Source organism: Puccinia triticina, chromosome 5A (assembly GCF_026914185.1).
Source record: "Puccinia triticina chromosome 5A, complete sequence".
Lineage (NCBI taxonomy): Eukaryota > Fungi > Basidiomycota > Pucciniomycetes > Pucciniales > Pucciniaceae > Puccinia > Puccinia triticina.
This window is the reverse complement of record NC_070562.1, coordinates 1324698-1342048: the sequence shown is the minus strand read 5'-3', so window position 1 is coordinate 1342048 and position 17351 is coordinate 1324698. Positions and strand designations below refer to the sequence as shown.

Genomic DNA, 17351 nt, shown 5'->3' with positions numbered 1-17351 from the left:
GTAGGCTGATGGTGTTTCTGACTCTTGGTCCAAGAAATTGAACTGAGTCCTCTCGATGCCTGGCGGAGACCGGTCATCGAGGGGAGACCTGAGTCCTCTCGATGCCCGGCGGAGACCGGTCATCGAGGGGAGACCTGAGTCCTCTCGATGCCCGGCGGAGACCGGTCATCGAGGGGAGACCTGAGTCCTCTCGATGACCGGTGAGACCTGATTCCCCTCGATGACCGGCACAGACCGGTCATCGAGAGGAGACCTGATTCCCCTCGATGACCGGCACAGACCGGTCATCGAGAGGAGACCTGATTCCCCTCGATGACCGGCACAGACCGGTCATCGAGAGGAGACATGATTCCCCTCGATGACTGGCACAGACCGGCCATCGAGGGGAGAACTGAGTCCTCTCAATGACCGGCGGAGACCAGTCATCGAGGGGAGACCTAAGTCCTCTCGATGACCGGTACAGACCGGTCATCTCATCGAGAGGAGACCTGACCCCCCTCGATGACCGGCACAGACCGGTCATCGAGAGGAGACCTGATTCTTCTCGATGACCGGCACAGACCGGTCATCGAGAGTTGTGCATCCCCTCGGTGACCGGCACAGACCGGTCATGAGGAGGAGATCTGAGTCTCCTCGGTGACCGGTACAGACCGGTCATCGAGAGGTGTGAGTCCCCTCGATGACCGGCACGTACCGGTCATGGGGAGGAGATATGAGTTCTCCCGATGGCCGGTCAGAGCGGTCATCGAGAGGGGTGCTGTACCGGTTGTCGAGAGACGTGTAGACCGCGAAGGAGGCCGAAGTCTGGGTGTACATACTCCTCGAAGCCAACTCCCTCGGATTCAGAACACTTCCGAATTGGGATTTGGAACACTTCCGAATGACCCTGAGCGGTCATCCTGAGGAATACACCTCTCAAGCTGACCTGTATACACTCGAATGAGTGTGCACATACAGGCCAGCATGTTGCCTGCCTAGGTGCAGGGCCCTGGCAACACAGTTGTGGTGTGCAAAGAATGTCAGGGCCCAGGGTGTCGTCAACTTCTGTCATGTGGGAGCTGGGACCAATACTTAAAGGGCTGGGGGGAAGCTGTTTTCCCCCCCAGGGGATCTGGTTTCGTCCCACCCCCTCCCTGGAGCCCACTAATCACTTGATTAGGGCCTCCTTGATTACATTTTTGACCAACCTTTTTTTGCCTGTTGCTCCGGCACAGGCTGAAGGGTCAATCCGAGGTGCCCTCCGGGGTGTTTGGGGATTAATTTCAACTTTTATGGGATTTTTGCTAAAGAGCACAGGCAAAAACTTTGATCTTGCCTTCCGTGTTTCTGTGATTTTAATAAACTTGGATGATTTCCAACTGATTTCAAGCTGACTTCCAGTCTTGTTCATACCTACTCAATATTTCTTTACCAAAGGCCTCCAGCACAGTTATGGAAAAAAGTTACGGTAAGGCACTCCCTGGGGAGTGGGAACATATCTCCCCTGGTATAAGTTCTCAACTCTGAAAGCTACAGAGAATATATAGTCCTCTCAACTCTGAAAGCTTTGTGCTACAGAGAATCACGGCCCATCCATTGCCACCAGCAGCTCATGCTTGCAACTAAAGGTCCAGTCTCTTGACATTGTCCTCTTTTTTTGCTGCAGCATGAGTGGCTTAGTAGTCCTTCAAAGCCTGTTTTTGTGTCTCTTTCCAGCCCCGTTGTCTGTGCTACAGTCTGCCGCTGTATGTACCCCTTGCCCGACAGTCACACTCTTGAGGCTCCAAAATTCAGAACCCAGCTGATCATGAATCAATAAATAATTACTTTGGCCCCAACAAACAGTGCTGAAGTGCATGCATCCCCAGGGCAGCAGCAGAACCAAAGCTCCATTGCCATCTTCTGAGCCAGGCAGCTTGCTTTGATTGACTGGTTATGCGCCAGTGAGTGGACACGGCTGGTTGAGAAATTTCCCTTATTGGTTGGTAACTCTGTGTCAGGGCCAAACTGGCACAGACTTGCTCAACTCAAGCTATTCCAGCTCATTAAGCCTGCACACACATCAGTGCGCACTAGACTGCATCCTTGGCCAGACACCCTCAGACTATTAGAGTCAGCTCCAGGCGCTGAGACATAGAATAGAATATTGTCATGGCAAACATCTACAATCCCCTTGCCCGCCTTCATTAACCATTGCTATGCGCCTAATCCCTCAGCTCTGCCCCCGCTCATCCTGCATACAGCACTTTCACCGGTGTGGAACTTCTCACAGCGGGGAGATGAGCTTGGAAGGGAATAAAATGCTTGAAGAGCTGCCTTCTGGAATAACTCTGGGAGAATGTAACACAAAGAAAAATAAAGATGTGGCACTTTCTTAACTTTCTTGGTGTTGCTACTTCTGAATAACTTTTGATCAATGAGCTCTTATGACACAGCTCAAAGAGAATTGAGGATTACAAGTTTTCAAGGGGGTTCAATTTCAATTTATCTTTAATTTATCAGTTAAATTATCAATTTCAATTTATCAGTGTGATGAATGCTAGTAATTTATAATATTACTATCTAATGCAAGCATGGGGGAGAGAGTACCCAAAATGGCCTTCTTTTATAGACAAAAGAACCAACATCAGACTAGCTTTTAATCTTAGAAGATTTACAACTATGTAATGAAATTGTAGTTACATATGAGCCTTGGCTTTTCTATATGTAAATGATTTTTAGTCTGGAATACTTCTCAAAGATGTTAAACAATTCTTAGAAGTGAATACTAGATTGAAGTGTAAAGAAAATTACTGTAACTCTCTATTTATACTACTTTTGTATATATAAGTGGCTATTTCAGAAGGATTGCATATGAGTGCTTCTTATATTTGTAGCCAGAAAGTACCTTTTTAAAGCCCTTAAATTAATGAGAAAACTATGTAACATCTTTGTGAAAGTGATATAAAGTATATTTACACCTGTTTATGTTAAAAAAAGTTAAGTCTTGGCTATTTTGCACGCTGCGCGCGTTGATTGCGCTAACCACACCGGGCCTGGCGCTACCGGCTGGATCATGACCCTCAGCCTCGAACTTAGTCAGTCCTCCCTTCTGAGTTGACAGGCTGGCGCCCCTCGTGCGAAGCGCAAGCCTCCAAAGGAGGGACTTGGGAGTAAGCGGGGAAATTTGGCGTGAGCGCTGAGGACCACCTCCAACCATTTGGCTGGTGTCAAACTTCAACACCACACTAAATTTGCCTCCTGCGGGCCAATCAGGCCGCCCTGGTGCCAGATTGAAGGCCTGCATCTCTCCTTCAATCCTACATAGGTCACATGTCATTAACTCAAACGGTCTTGAAGTTACAAAGCTTGTAACATCATCTTACCAAGATTCTTGGATTGTCCGTACATTTGTACATGCGAGGCAAGTACATAAAAGCTAAATACACATGCCAAAGTGAACAGTTATGGTGGCTTCTGTACTATGTTTTTTTCACGGTACAGGTAGGACACAGCAAGTTTATTGGATAGTGGAATGTACAGGTGTGAAAAAAAACAAGAGTTTGACTTTTGGAAAACAGCTCATCGTGTTTTTTGAAAGGATGTCTAGCACTGCTCTGGGGGGATGGATAGATGATGGATGGATGGATGGCTGCGCAAGCAGCCAGGCTACAAGGCTGTGCTACTCATGGCCCCGTATGTTGCGTGAAAAATGTGTAGGCATTGATTTAGTGGAATTTGGGTGCTGGCCAGGACTACGGTCTGTCAGCTCTCACGCCAGAATTCGCCGCTTGGGGGCAAGCCTCTCTGTGAGACAGAGACCCTGCGGGGCTCTCCTCCAGAGAGGCTTGGTTAAGCTCGCCTCAGCCTTGGCATCATTGTCTGGTACATAGATCAGACGAACAGAACCAAGCGCCTGGCCAACACTTGGGCAAGTGGGAGTTCCCTCCACTCACAGCTCTGCATAACAGTCCGTGTTTCGCCTCATCTTTATTTCATTTGCCTGTGTCCATGGCAATTCATACTATCTGAAGTTGGTTTACATAGACTTAACGGAGTAACACCATTTGGCTTCCTGGCTTAAATTTTGAATCTTTTGTTACACACCTCTTTAACCAAAGTGGTGACACGTGCATCGGAGGTGTTCATGAGTGTGCCGACTGTACTGCCAAGTCGTGGTTGATCAGTCTCGGGTCCTCCCGGCGATATTATGTATGTATGAGCAAATGGATCCGGCCAGGCCTGCTCATGTAGATCTGATCTATGAAGTGATCCGTATCAAGTATTTTACAAGCCAATCGATCCAAAAGTCAACTGAATTTCGGATCAACGAGCGTGCCCCTAGCTGGATTAGCTCGTGTAGCCCGGAGCCATGGAAGTGCCGACCGGGCGATGGGCTCAAGAACGGTGTAGTAGCAATTATTTAAGAAGGGCGACTGGCATCTGTTCCAAGACATCCCTCAGCCCTCACAGAGCCTCGCAGACCCTCCACCCCACGTGGCCTCCATTTATTTTCAAGCACTCGACTTTGAAAGTCGATTGTTCAGGAACAGTTAAACCAGAAAGCTTCAGAGATTCTCCTCAGCTTAGCTTAGCTTGCCGTCTTGTTTAAGCCTTGCGTTGATCGCCGGCTATTTTCAACTTTGAAGTACACCATCTGTCCTCTGACACCTCCTACTCACCTCATCCAACGCTTCTACAATGGCCGAGTCCAATGCCGCACCCAAAGCCGCCCGGAACTTTGACAAGACCTTCGAAGAAGAAAAGGCGGCGACGAGATGTCTCGTTGATATGAAGACCATCCAGTTGAATGCTGAGGACCTTTACGATCGCGAAAAGGTCGACCTCGAACAGGTAGAGCTTGAAGACGTTTGGCAGCTGTTGCAGTAAGTGCCTGAATCAGCTATGATTCCAATGTGACAATTGCTGACGAGCTTCCCTCTGCACCCTTAGGACAAGCGAAAATGGCCTGGATGCCGCTGAAGTCGAGCGCCGACGGGGGATATTTGGTCCCAATCGTTTGGAAGAAAAATCAGTCAATCCGTTCTTGCAGTTCCTCAGCTTCATGTGGAAGTAAGTTTAAATTTTCCAGTCATCCGATTCCAACATGCGTGAACTTACGATGGAACTATCTTGTTACATAGTCCGTTGTCATGGGTCATGGAAGGTGCGGCAATAGTCTCGATTGCACTCTCCAACGGAGAAAACCGTCCTCCAGACTGGCAGGATTTCGTTGGTATTATGGCTTTGCTCCTCATTGTAAGTCGTCATGTGCTAGCATTGGATACATAGATGAAAGTCTCATTTGACCTTCTTGTCCGCAGAACTCCGGGATTGGATACTACGAAGAGAGGTCCGCCGGCAATGCTGTCAAAGCCCTCATGGACTCCCTTGCCCCGAAAGCGAAGGCGCGGCGCAACGGAAGCTGGTCAGAGATTGACTCGGCTGATTTAGTCCCAGGCGATATCGTTGCTTTCAAGGTGGGTTCATTCATTCGGCCGTATTAATTATCTACTCTTTGCTGGGTTTTCTGATTGTCCTCTTTGTCCAGATCGGTGATGTGGTGCCCGGAGATTGTCGTCTGTACGACGCAATTAATGTCAGCATTGACCAAGCGGCCTTGACTGGCGAATCCCTCCCAATTTCAAAAGCAGTCGGCGATCAATGCTTTTCGGGATCCATCTGCAAGCAGGGCGAGGCCGAGGGTATCGTTAGTGCTACCGGTGCAAACACTTTTTTCGGACGAGCAGCCACCCTGGTTGGTGCAGAAAATGACTCGACTGGACACATGCAAGCGGTTTTGGCCAAGGTGCGCTGACTTTGTACATGTCGTTCAGCATAATCAAGATGGCTAACCTCAAGTTGTGCACAGATCGGAGGTTTTTGTCTTGTCTCCATTGGTATCGCAATTGCTCTTGGTAAGCTTCATTCTATATTCCTCTAGAGTAGCCTGGAGCTCATTATGTTTTCTGTTTGACTGCATATTGTAGAGCTTATCGTTCTTTACGGGGCGTTCCGCTACTCTTACCGCCGGGGATTGGACAACATCCTCGTGTTACTCATTGGTGGTATCCCAATCGCTATGCCCACCGTATTATCGGTCACTCTCGCGGTCGGCGCTCAACAGCTCGCGAAGTACAAAGCCATTGTCACCCGTATCACTGCCATCGAAGAACTCGCGGGTGTTACTATCCTGTGTTCTGACAAGACCGGCACTCTGACCACGAACAAGCTCACGATCGACAAATCTACCATCAAGACCTACTCGGATGTCGGACCGGAAGATGTCTGTGTTTTGGCCTCGTACGCTTCCCGGATTGAGAACCAGGATGCTATTGATGGATGTGTGGTTGGCACTGTCGGAGCTGATGTGGCGCGTCGAGGGATCAAACTCGTGGACTTCAAGCCATTCGATCCAGTTTCAAAACGAACAGAGATAACCTACATCGATATTGCCACTGGGGAAATGCGCCGAGTAACCAAGGGTATGACCGGAAAGATCATGGACCTTTGCACCTACAACAAGACCGATGCAATTGAACACCAGCTCGAAGCCGACGTTGAAGAGTTTGCCCGTCGAGGTTTGCGGGCCCTGGCTGTTGCTTACGAAGATGTCCCCAGTGGCGACGCCGAAGGACCTGGAAGTGGATTCCAACTCGTTGGCCTCTTGTCCATCTTCGACCCTCCCCGTGACGACACCAAGCAAACCATCGACGACGCTGTTAGCCTTGGACTCAGGGTCAAGATGGTCACCGGTGATCAACTCGCCATCGCAAAGGAAACCGGACGACGATTGGGTTTGGGTGACAACATGTTTGCGTCCAAGGTGCTTAAAGAGGGCCCCCCACCTGGAAGCAAATTCTCATCGTTGGACAGTATGATTATCGGTGCGTTTGTATTTCTGAGCATGTCACCCTAAGTGAACAACTGGCTCACAAGTCTCTATGCGCACAGATGCCGATGGATTTGCTGGAGTGTACCCCGAGCACAAGTATGATATTGTCAAGAAATTACAGAGCCTGGGTCACATGGTTGCCATGAGTGAGTGCTTTAATTTTTTTATGCTCACCCAGAATACTAACCAAATGTAAAACTACCATTTTACCCTTCCACAGCCGGTGACGGTGCCAACGATGCTCCTGCTGTAAGTTCAGCCTGTGATGTTTTCACCCTTTCAAAACACGGAGTTCATTTCTTTTTATTACTCAACTTTATAGCTCGCCCGTGCCAATGTCGGAATCGCCGTTGAGGGTGCTACCGATGCTGCCCGAGGAGCTGCGGATATTGTCCTCACCGAGCCCGGTCTATCAACCATTGTCCATGCCATCCGCCAGTCGCGAATCGTCTTCCAGCGCATGAGGAACTATTCTATCTACGCATGCGCTGTTACCATCCGGATCGTTGTTGGCTTTGCTATCATGGCTTTTGCCTTCCAGTTTGATTTCCCCCCCTTCATGGTCCTGGTCATCGCTATCTTGAACGACGGAACCGTCATGACTATTTCCCTCGATCGCGTCTTACCCAACAACGAACCTGATCACTGGGACCTGGCTGAGATCTGTGAGTAATCTTAACCTTCGGCATTTGGAGCTAAGCTAAAATTACTCTTCACGATGGCAGTCACATACGCCGTCGCATATGGCCTTCACCTCGCTTTGTCAACCATCCTCCTGTTTGTGGTCATCGTCAACACAACATTCCTGGAGGACAACTTCGGCCTGTCTCCCTTGAAAGATGCCAATGACCCACAGTTGCACATGGTCATCTACCTTCAAGTCGCTATTATCTCGCAAGCCTTGATTTTCGTCACCCGCTCTCACAGCTGGTTCTTCATGGAGAGACCCTCTTTGGCATTGATTGGCGCGTTTTGCATTGCTCAAACCGTTGCCTCGCTGTTGGCGGTATTCGGAACAATGGAATTCTCAGCCGTACAGGCCATCCCATTGTCATGGGTGGGTGTGGCATGGGCCTGGAACTTGATCTGGTTCCTCCCAATGGGTTCGTACCGCCTGTCTCATCCGCTACACGTCAAATGATCCTAACCGCCCCTATCTCTATCTATTTTAGACCTCATCAAGTTCGCGACTCGTGCCGTACTCAAGAAGTTCCGATCCCGACAATTGAAACCCGTGGCCGTAGAGGCGAACGCGCTAGCCCGTCAATCCAGTGCCGGTTCCCTCTACAACAACAGGATGAGTTTCATCCAACGTGCTGAACACTCGCAAGCGGCCCGACGATCCCTGCACGGACAAGTCAAGACGAGCGAACGCGATCTACGCAGGTAAGAGCGTCTCATTTTCTCCCAAATCGCTGTCATATTTGCACATCTCGACTGACACACAACTGTGATTTTTCAGATTTTCTTCGGCTCAAGTTGTCACCTCTGGCGCAGCACTCAAACACTCTTGATCCGAAGGCTTCTGCCTTTTCATCTGACTAACATACTCTTGTTTGTATTCTTGTATCACAACCATCGCTCAAGTGTATGTTTTAACTAAAAAAACGACTGTCTATCTTGTAACCAAGTCATTCTTTGTCACAATTCCGCTTTTAATCTGTATATTCTTGAAAATATATGAAAATGTGAAGTCGCTCCTACATGAAGACGTGCCTCCCTCCGGCTTAAAATTTCAAAGGGTCTCTACTTCAGCGTTGTAAACTTTTCGATTGCTCTGTATCCACGCGTTCGAAGCGATAGGGATGTAGCCTCCCGGGTCAAGTTCCAGATCAAAGTCGACCCCCATTGGATTCCTCGGTGACAGTTGCGGTTCCGAGCTGTGTTTTGCGCGTGACACTTCCTACAGCCGGCCACTTCACATGTGTCATGAGGCTGAGTCGAGTGCACACCGGCGCCATGATGTCATCGTTCGCCTCCGACCGGTCGTCCGAGCTGGCCCTCCAGCTCAACTGTTCGCCCGGCCTACTCAGCCATCCCACCAGACAGCCAGGCGTGGCCGCCAATCTCAAACAGCTGGTGCTCTCCAGCTCCAAGCAGCCGGCGAGTGCCGCCGAGGCCCAGTCGAAGTTGCCGGCGTTGCTTGGCGTGGTCGACCTGAGAGACCAATTCAATCGCACATCGGTTCCGAACAAGCAACTGCTGGCTGCGCTCGAAGCACTCGTAATCTCCGGCGATGGCTCGGAAGGCCCTGAGGCTGGCCCTGCAGAGATTCGATCGATCTTGCTCATCCAGATCGTGCTCCGATCCTACTCGACTCTATTCGACTCGCTCTGCCACCAATCCTTTCGGCTCAAGGACCAAATCGAATACTGGTCAACGGTCGAAAACAACAGACTGTCGACCGTGTATTATCTAGTCCAATCCATCCCGAGCCGCTCGATAGAGTTGGCTGCTCAGATTTGGGCCCGCACCCGACGCGCCATTGACCAACTGAGAGAGGACGACCATAATCGCCACCGGCCATCCACCTGGGCTCGCCAGCTCTATCATCAGACATGGGCTAGACCCCACCAACCAATCTCGATCTCAAGCTTCTTCCCCATCCTGAGCACGAACACCTCGGGACTGCTTAACTCACCGGCACATTCGATCCAGTTCTTGTCGACCCTTTCTCCGATCCTACTCACGCGCCAGGAGGCGAGGGTGAAGAGGCAAGCACTAGAGCTGGTCCATGCCGAGCTGGCCGAAAAAATTGGATGTCTGGTCAACGGCTTGCACAACTTGGAAGACGAAGCCCAGCGTCCGGCCGACTCAGACGTTGCCCTGTCTGACTTGGTTAGCAAAATGGTCCTTGTGACGTCAGAGCTAGATTCGCAAGCCGAAAAACCAACGGATGGATACCAACCCACGGACATGGTCGAGCAGCTCCACCAACTCTTATCAAACCACCTGCCCAATTATCCAGACAATCTCAAAATTCGGATTTCCCCACTGTCCCCGCCTGGTTTTTTTGCTCGTAATTGGCCTTGGTTGGTCTCCCTGCCAGTCCTCTCCTATGCCCTCTCAAGCCTTGCCTGCAGTTATCGATCCAAGATCTTGGATGGATTCAGATATGCCAAGGACACTCTCAAGGGATTCATATCTGGATGGGTGATCAGACCAGTCGATGACATCCTACAGACTCTCAGGGCCGGTCAGGAAGGCACCCTAGCCATAATGACGAAGGATAGTCTAGCCCCTGAGCTCGATAGCCTCGAACGGATGGTGGTGGAGTTTGGGCGCGACAAGCTGAAGTGGAGCGATGAAGAGTTGTCCAAGCTCTCAGAACGCGTCAAGGAGGGCAACTTGACTTCGGTACTAAAGGTCTGGGAGCAAGAGATTAAGGTGTGTCTCGATTGTCCTGGCTTGAACTTCGAGGCCCCAGCGCTCAGGTGCAATCTCGTCTCATTCAGGCTCCAATTCGATCGGCAATCGCGGGCTCGTTAATTCGAGTACTTCTCATCCAGAGTACGCCCGAAAATACTCTGCTTAGGTCCTTCCCTAGAGCTACTTGGGCTGACCTGGATCCAATTCTTTCGTAGTTCAAAAGCTCAAAGTAGATCTGTCCCTGGCAATGGACGGGATCCAATCAGTCTTGCGCAGCCAGTCACTGACCTTTGGAGCAATCGGCGTAGCACCATCAATGTTGATTTGTTTCATGTTTGGTAAGCTGTTTGGCTCCTTAATCAGACAGCGGATTGGGGTGGTTGGGAAAGGAACCAAGGCGGTCAGAAAAGAAGTAAGAATCGCGATGAGGTCAGTGATTAAGGATCTTCGCATACCCAGCAGGAAATGAGTCCTTGTTCTAAAAGACGTGTGTGGTGCTTTACATAGGAGAATGGAACGGACACTATTGTTGATCACTTCGAATCCATCAGCCGATTCAGCTCATCCAACAGCCAAGTCGCATTCTAACAACCCCGAGAGGACGTTAGGGTTGTTGTTCTTGGACCTCCACCTCCTGAGGTACTTCGTCCATTCACCCCACTTCCCTCGACGCGAATCCTCGGAAGCCATCCAGCACGAGTTTCTCGCTGATATCAAGGACTTGGAAAGCTACCAGTTGAGCTGGAAGACTAAAGCGAAACTAGCTAAACGGTTTGTCAAACAGTGGGGGTTCTTGGTCGGCATTTAATTCAGATCAAGCGACCCGTTTATTTGAATACATTACCTTTGGTGTATTTAAATCTGTATCACTGGTGTTGTGTGTTCGCAAAATTAAGCCTTTTTTTGTGCTGCGTGGATACTTCTGATAAATTTTCTCTCAGACAGCATAGGTGCTAATAATAATGATAGATTTCATGTACTGCAATAATCAAATATCCTTATTTTCATAATTTAAATTGGGAAAACAGTTATTGAGATAAATTTGAATGAATCAACATCAGGGAGGAAAACAACCGCAATTCTCATAATTCTTCTTGATCTTGCCATGGTTTTTCATGATGAAATGCAACATTCCATGTTCTCCCCTTCTTGTGAAATTATGGTGATATCATCAGAAAGCGGTAGCCGTCTGTGCCCTTATGTGTTGGGGATTCTAGAAATTCAAAGTTTTTGCCAGAAATGGTTCATGTCGACTGACGCCGATTCAGGCATACGTTGAAAACTGGCGCGCATCTACCCCGCGTAACTTATTTGTCCCTTCTTTTCCCCGATCGGATCCTTCCACTGTCTGGGCTTGTATAGGCACAATTGGTCGACTTTTGCCTGTGGCTATGGTCCCATTCAAAGAGTGAGACTGACCTCACGGTATAAATTCTTCCATGATTAAATGGGAGGTGTCGTTCATATTCTTTACTTGGAAAATTTTTAGTGTTTGCGGATTGAGAATAGCCAATAAAGCGAAAGCAAACACGTAGACATGGGGATAATATACAAATGGTACATCCAAAGACTAGCAGCGGGCACTAAAAATCAAACAAACAAAATACACAGTCCATCAATTTAAAAGTTTATTTCGCTTGGAAGCTCAAAGAGAAGTGCTTACTGGAAGGATAGGCAAAGCGATAAGTTGGGCTCAATGAGCCTTGCTACCGGGGGTGTCGATAGGAGGGGAAGAAGTGGTCTGAGCAGGCCCAGTACGATTGCTATGACTGTTACTTCGAGCCAAGGAGGGCCACTTGGAAGATGAACCAGAGATCGAGGACGAGCCGATGTTAATCGAGGAGGCTCTTTTAGTCGAGCCAGGCGAGGCCATCTGGATCTTTTGCGCCGCTAGTACCAAATCCTGTTTTGATCATAAGCAAAGAGAGAAATTATACGTTTAGCGAGTCAATCTCTGAACAAGGCTTGGCACGGATGTGAGTCAGATCAAGCAGTTGATTGAACACGCACCGAAATCATCGTATTATACGATTTGCAATCTTGGATCGATCGATCTCTCTTTTGTTGCTTAAACACCAACATTTCTGAGGCTCGCCGGCCCAATAATTCAAGTTCGTCCCGGATTGACGCGAGTTGCTCAAGGTCTCGGGTGGATAGGCTGGCTAAAAAAGACAATATGTTTCACGAGCAAATGGTAGGTCAGAAGAACCTTTTTTTTTTTGGATTCTCCGGTATTTCAGATCTAAGCGGTTCTAAAGATCAAAATCTAGTATTCACCTTCACTCATTCCTACTAGTTCCTCGCACCGTTTTTGATCTAGATTCGGCCCATGGAACGGGGAGACCGTTGCGGGTGAATGGCAGTTTGATTGACCGTTGAGACGGGGACTGGTACGTTTGGTATCGATGGTCAACAGCTTGCTGGCTAAGGGAGGGGGTGCAAGGAACTGAAAACACTCGCGCAGGCCGTCAGTGACTAATCGGCGGTCAGTAAATAGGTATTGGGAAGCTTACGTCGTTGAGATCGACTGGGATGCCGAGATGAACCAGATGAAAACGACGGATCTGACTGCGCCTCCATTCGACCGGCCTTCCAAGTCCATTTCCTCCATCCACTAGGGTTCGCCAAGTTCTTTGCAAATCTTCCGATTTGAGTATCGTGGGCATTTGTCGAGACTCACTCGTGGAGCGTTGTTCACTCTTTTTTTTCTGAGCGGGCGGTAGAGGTTCAAGCCAAGCTTGAGATGGATCCGGCCGGGAATAATGTTCGGTAAATAGAGCCTCCAATGCTGGGGTCAGGGCGGCCCGTACAGCGCCCTCGGAGAACTGATCGGGTAGCTTGAATGGTACCACCGGCATGGTCGGCAAAGTTGGAGGTAGGGGTGATGAGGCGGTAAAGCCTCCGAAGTTCTCATCACTGACAGTCATCTCGCCATCGTCAAAGTCTCCAAATTCATCATCCTCATTGCTGTCCTCATTATCAAATCCTTGATGGGAGTCAAACTCGTCGAATCCCGAGGGTGGATTGGGATCAAACAGACCATCATTTGAGATAGTTTCGCCAGTCGACCAGGAGCCAGTGGCCAAAGGTAAGGTAGCAAATTGTGAATCGCTGGGAGGTAGTTCTAGGGCAGAGTCGAGTGCGGTAGATTTGGGTGGGGATTGGAGGTAGGATTGTAATTGTAGTGGCGATCGAAGGGCTGTGGGAGTACTTAGTTCTTGGTCCGAGTTTGACTCGGGGTGGATGTTTTCGCTGGGCTGGAAGGATGGGTCGGAGAGATCAGGTGAGGACTGTATTGAACTGGATGATGAAGCTTGAGGTTCTTGTGATATTTGGTTTTTTGAAGCGCCGAGATCAGCGCCAGTCGGGTCAGAAGTATGATCCGCTGTGAGGGGAGAGGGGGTTGGAGTTGACCAGATATCGGGTTCGTCCCAATCGCCGTTGAAATCGATCATGAAGAATGTTGATAGCGATTGATTGAATAAGTCGATGGGTCTAACGGGTTGACGGCAGGGAAAAAAGCATACACAAGTAGGTTAATTGGGCCAGTTTCCTGGAGCACACGGGAGGTAAGTTGGAAACACTAACTTGTGCAAGGTCCGACGTACGACGAGAAGCTATCCGAGTACATAAGCAGGTGAAGGCAGTCCGAGTGGGCTCCCGTGCTTCTCGGGTATCACATGAGGAATCCCCGGGGGTGGAGGCGCTCGCAGCGCGGATCAGACGCCCGCGGAGCTGGGGCCGCCGCGCCCTCGGTGCTCGGCTGCTGCTGGTGAAGCGTGCGCGCACGGCGTTGACCTAATGTGATGACACTCACCCGCACACCAATCGGCTCGATTCCACGCCGTGATTCCCACATCGACACCCACATCACCCAGCAGTTCACCGGAATAGACCGACGGTCCGCCTCAGGCTTAAAACGATCATCGGCTTTCACCTGCCTCATTCGGTCAGTTGATTTTGGTTGCCAACTTCCGCAACCCCCGTCTTGCCTGCTAACTAACGTGTACCCCATTTGGCTTGTCAGAATATTACCCGCTCCAATGGCCGAACTCGCTTCCACCTACGCCGCCCTCATCCTTGCCGATGAAGGTCTCGAAATCACCGCCGACAAGATCAACACCTTGTTGTCCGCCGCTAAGGTCGAAATCGAACCCATCTGGGCTACCCTTCTCGCCAAGGTAACTTACATTCCATTTGGATATTAACATGAATAATCAACTCAAGTATTCAAAATATTTCCATCTCAGGCCCTAGAAGGGAAGGACGTCAAAGACATGCTTTCCAATGTTGGTGCTGGAGGTGGTGCCGCTGCCCCCGCTGCTGCCGCCGCCGTTGCTCCAGGAGGGGCTGCTGCTGCTCCTAAGGCCGAGGAGAAGAAGAAAGAGGAAGAGAAGGAAGAATCAGATGACGACATGGGCTTCGGCTTGTTCGACTGTATGTTCAGTTCATAGGCTTAGTGATTGCTTTTCCCCAACTGACACCCAAATTACCTTGAACGTTTGCACTTTCCAGAAACAATTACGATTCTCCCCAAGTGCCCCGCAGGTGAACTATAGGTGTTGGGACTTGTCGCGTCTTGACGGCGAGCCATGGTGGCCGACTCTAATCTTGTATGGCACCTATAAAATTGAGAAAAGAAATATTAGCCTTTTCTTTTGGCAATTCATGATCAATGAGAGCATTCGCATTCGTCGGGTCAAGTTCACGATTTTGGGCAACTTCACCCGAACGGCAATCGCATCCGTCCGGGCTAACCCCGGGTCAACAAGCCTCAGGTTTGATTTCAGGCTAAGGTCAACTAAATTTAGCGAGCCTTAACCTGCAATCTAGCCTCAGGCTAAGGCCTGACTCATCAGAGCATACGCATCCGTGGCGAAGTTAGCCCGGATTAGGGCACTTAGTCCACCCCCCTCGATGAGACCAGTCATTGAGGGGAGTATCAACTCCCCTCGATGATTGGTTGGCGTTGGTCATCGAGGGGAGTTGCTACTACCCTTGATGACCGGTTTGAAGGTGACCAAAAACTACTAGGTCGAGTATGCCAACAAGGCCGTAGAAAACTCAGTCACATCCAAATAAACAACCAAACTAACCGGACTCTGGACTGAAAACAAACAAACACGGGGTGGGTGTGGCATGATTAGAACGGTGATCGGGCTGAAATGCAAGGACGGAGTCGTACTTGCGGTCGAGAAATTAGTCCAATCGAAGCTATTGGTCCCAGGGAGCGACCGAAGACTGCGGACGGTGGACCTCCATATCGGCCTCGTAAGTCGGATCGAGCTGAACAGTGAAGAAAAAAAACCAGAACGCTGAACTAACTCTATGATCCAAATAACAAGGCAACTGTTGGTTTATTGGCTGATGGAAGACAGCTAGGACATCGGGCTACAGCAGAGGCCGCTTCCTACAAGCAAAACTACAACGACCCGATCCCGATCAAAGTAGGAAAACCCATCACTCGACCATCTCCCCTCCCCTCGATCTGACGATATAGCAGCCTCAATCGACCGGGAGGATTTCCTTCCGGTCGATCGAGGCCACTCGCCTCAACAACCGGAAGGAATTCCTCCCGGTCATTGAGGCAAGCAGCCTTGATCGACCGGGAGGAATTCGACAAGGACGGCTCGCCCGACCTATTCTGCCTCGAACCTAGCGGGGTCTTCTGGGTACGCACACATACCCACCCACATTCCATCTAGAAGAAAAAAACGCACGCCTGTTTATCCTCTCCTATTGTGTCAGGGTTACCGCGGTTGTGCGATCGGTAAGGAACGAACTCTCGCGCGAACGGAGATTGAGAAATTGAAGTTGGAAGAGATGTCCGCGCTTGAAGCGGTCGAACATGCCGCCAGAATGTCAGTCCCTCTTGTATCCCCCCGGCACCCACTCACTCATCGCATCCTGTGCTTTCTTTCTCTGTGTGCGTTGACGATAGAATACACATGGTCCACGACGAAGTAAAGGACAAAGACTTCGAGCTGGAGATGTCGGGGATCTCGGTCTCAGAGACTAACTCCAAACATGCCCCCGTCCCTCAACCGATCATCGAGGCCGCCGAGGTCAAGGCTAAAGAAGCCCTCTCCTCTGAAATGGAAGATTGATTCCTATGAAAAATTTACAAGAACTAAAGACAAATGCCTCCTGTAATATGATTTCCTTGTCCCTGTTATTCTCTAAAAAAATAAACCGACAAAAAAAAATCAGGTGTATGCAAGTGATTGGAGATTGGGCTGCATAGAGGGATTTCATCAGGTTGGATGGGACAGTTTATGCAGGCGATCACAACACAACGGAGTGCGTCCTTCCGGTGGTGATGGTATGATGACCAGGGGAATCAGGAGAGGAAGAAGAAGTAGCGAGGACGGAAGCAATGGTGTATGGCCCGTCATGGGAGAGGCTGACATGGAGAGTGATATGCGAATGGGGGTGGAAGATGAGGACGGGTTTCTTGGGCTGGCCGGGCTGGCCCTTGAGCAGACTGAGCTCTTTCCAGCGGGCTTCGTGGTACGGATAGAGTGCCTTATATGCGGCCTCTTTTGCCGTCCACCTGTTCCTTCCCATCCACAAACCACACACAACAAACACCCGGTCAACGTGATTCTTGATTAGTCAAGAGAGAGAATATTTTTGCGCACCTGTTGGCCAAGAACCCGACCATATCCGCGCTCCATAGATCAGAAGAAGAAGCGGCGAGTTTGAACTCGGGGCAATCGAGCTCGGCGCCACTCAAGATCCTGCGGCTGAGCCGGGCAAGCCGCTGGGCATCGGGGGCGGACGCGCAGGCGGTGTCGCCGGCCACCATCCGCGCCATCCTTCGCCGGTCAAGGATGTCGATGCCGGTCCCGATTATCCGCTCGGTTATCTGCCGAAGGTGGTGGTAGTCGTGCAGCAGCACTCGGGTTCCGCGGACCATGGTGCGGCGGCGTCAGGGTATCTCTGCTCGTCTCTGAGGCGCTTGTTCGGATGTATTGTGACATTTCTTGAGCAGGACAACTGTCACAGGTCTTTATGATGTGATTTTCATCTCCAGCAGGATGTTCTCCTCTTTCAGGGAAAGTCCCTCGCTGCTGGCACTGCGAGCTTGGGTCTTGCAAAGCAAGCCTCCGACAGCCCTTCCCAGGAG

At 50.1% G+C, this 17351-nt stretch overlaps 5 protein-coding genes across 5 annotated transcripts; 3 read left to right on the top strand and 2 right to left on the bottom strand.

Moving 5' to 3' along the window:
- Positions 1-4659: 4659 nt before the first annotated feature.
- PtA15_5A149 (uncharacterized protein) lies at positions 4660-8367 on the top strand (the record flags this gene model as incomplete). Its single annotated transcript, XM_053168881.1, has 10 exons — positions 4660-4844; positions 5413-5767; positions 5831-5876; positions 5949-6845; positions 6913-6999; positions 7074-7102; positions 7176-7518; positions 7579-7956; positions 8026-8239; positions 8316-8367. The coding sequence occupies 10 exons, from the start codon at positions 4660-4662 to the stop codon at positions 8365-8367; spliced, it is 2586 nt and encodes an 861-aa protein (XP_053020134.1).
- A 415-nt stretch (positions 8368-8782) lies between these two features.
- Positions 8783-11030, top strand: PtA15_5A148 (uncharacterized protein; the record flags this gene model as incomplete). The annotated part of the gene is made up of 4 exons (XM_053168880.1): positions 8783-10240; positions 10309-10363; positions 10438-10651; positions 10730-11030. 4 exons carry the CDS (start codon positions 8783-8785, stop codon positions 11028-11030), a joined length of 2028 nt encoding a protein of 675 aa, XP_053020133.1.
- An 885-nt stretch (positions 11031-11915) lies between these two features.
- PtA15_5A147 (uncharacterized protein) lies at positions 11916-13677 on the bottom strand (the record flags this gene model as incomplete). Its single annotated transcript, XM_053168879.1, has 4 exons — positions 11916-12125; positions 12233-12384; positions 12500-12668; positions 12736-13677. The coding sequence occupies 4 exons, from the start codon at positions 13675-13677 to the stop codon at positions 11916-11918; spliced, it is 1473 nt and encodes a 490-aa protein (XP_053020132.1).
- A 351-nt stretch (positions 13678-14028) lies between these two features.
- Positions 14029-16329, top strand: PtA15_5A146 (uncharacterized protein; the record flags this gene model as incomplete). Its single annotated transcript, XM_053168878.1, has 7 exons — positions 14029-14171; positions 14250-14403; positions 15395-15493; positions 15568-15669; positions 15847-15894; positions 15971-16083; positions 16164-16329. The coding sequence occupies 7 exons, from the start codon at positions 14029-14031 to the stop codon at positions 16327-16329; spliced, it is 825 nt and encodes a 274-aa protein (XP_053020131.1).
- A 178-nt stretch (positions 16330-16507) lies between these two features.
- Positions 16508-17141, bottom strand: PtA15_5A145 (uncharacterized protein; the record flags this gene model as incomplete). The annotated part of the gene is made up of 2 exons (XM_053168877.1): positions 16508-16775; positions 16864-17141. The coding sequence occupies 2 exons, from the start codon at positions 17139-17141 to the stop codon at positions 16508-16510; spliced, it is 546 nt and encodes a 181-aa protein (XP_053020130.1).
- Positions 17142-17351: the final 210 nt, after the last annotated feature.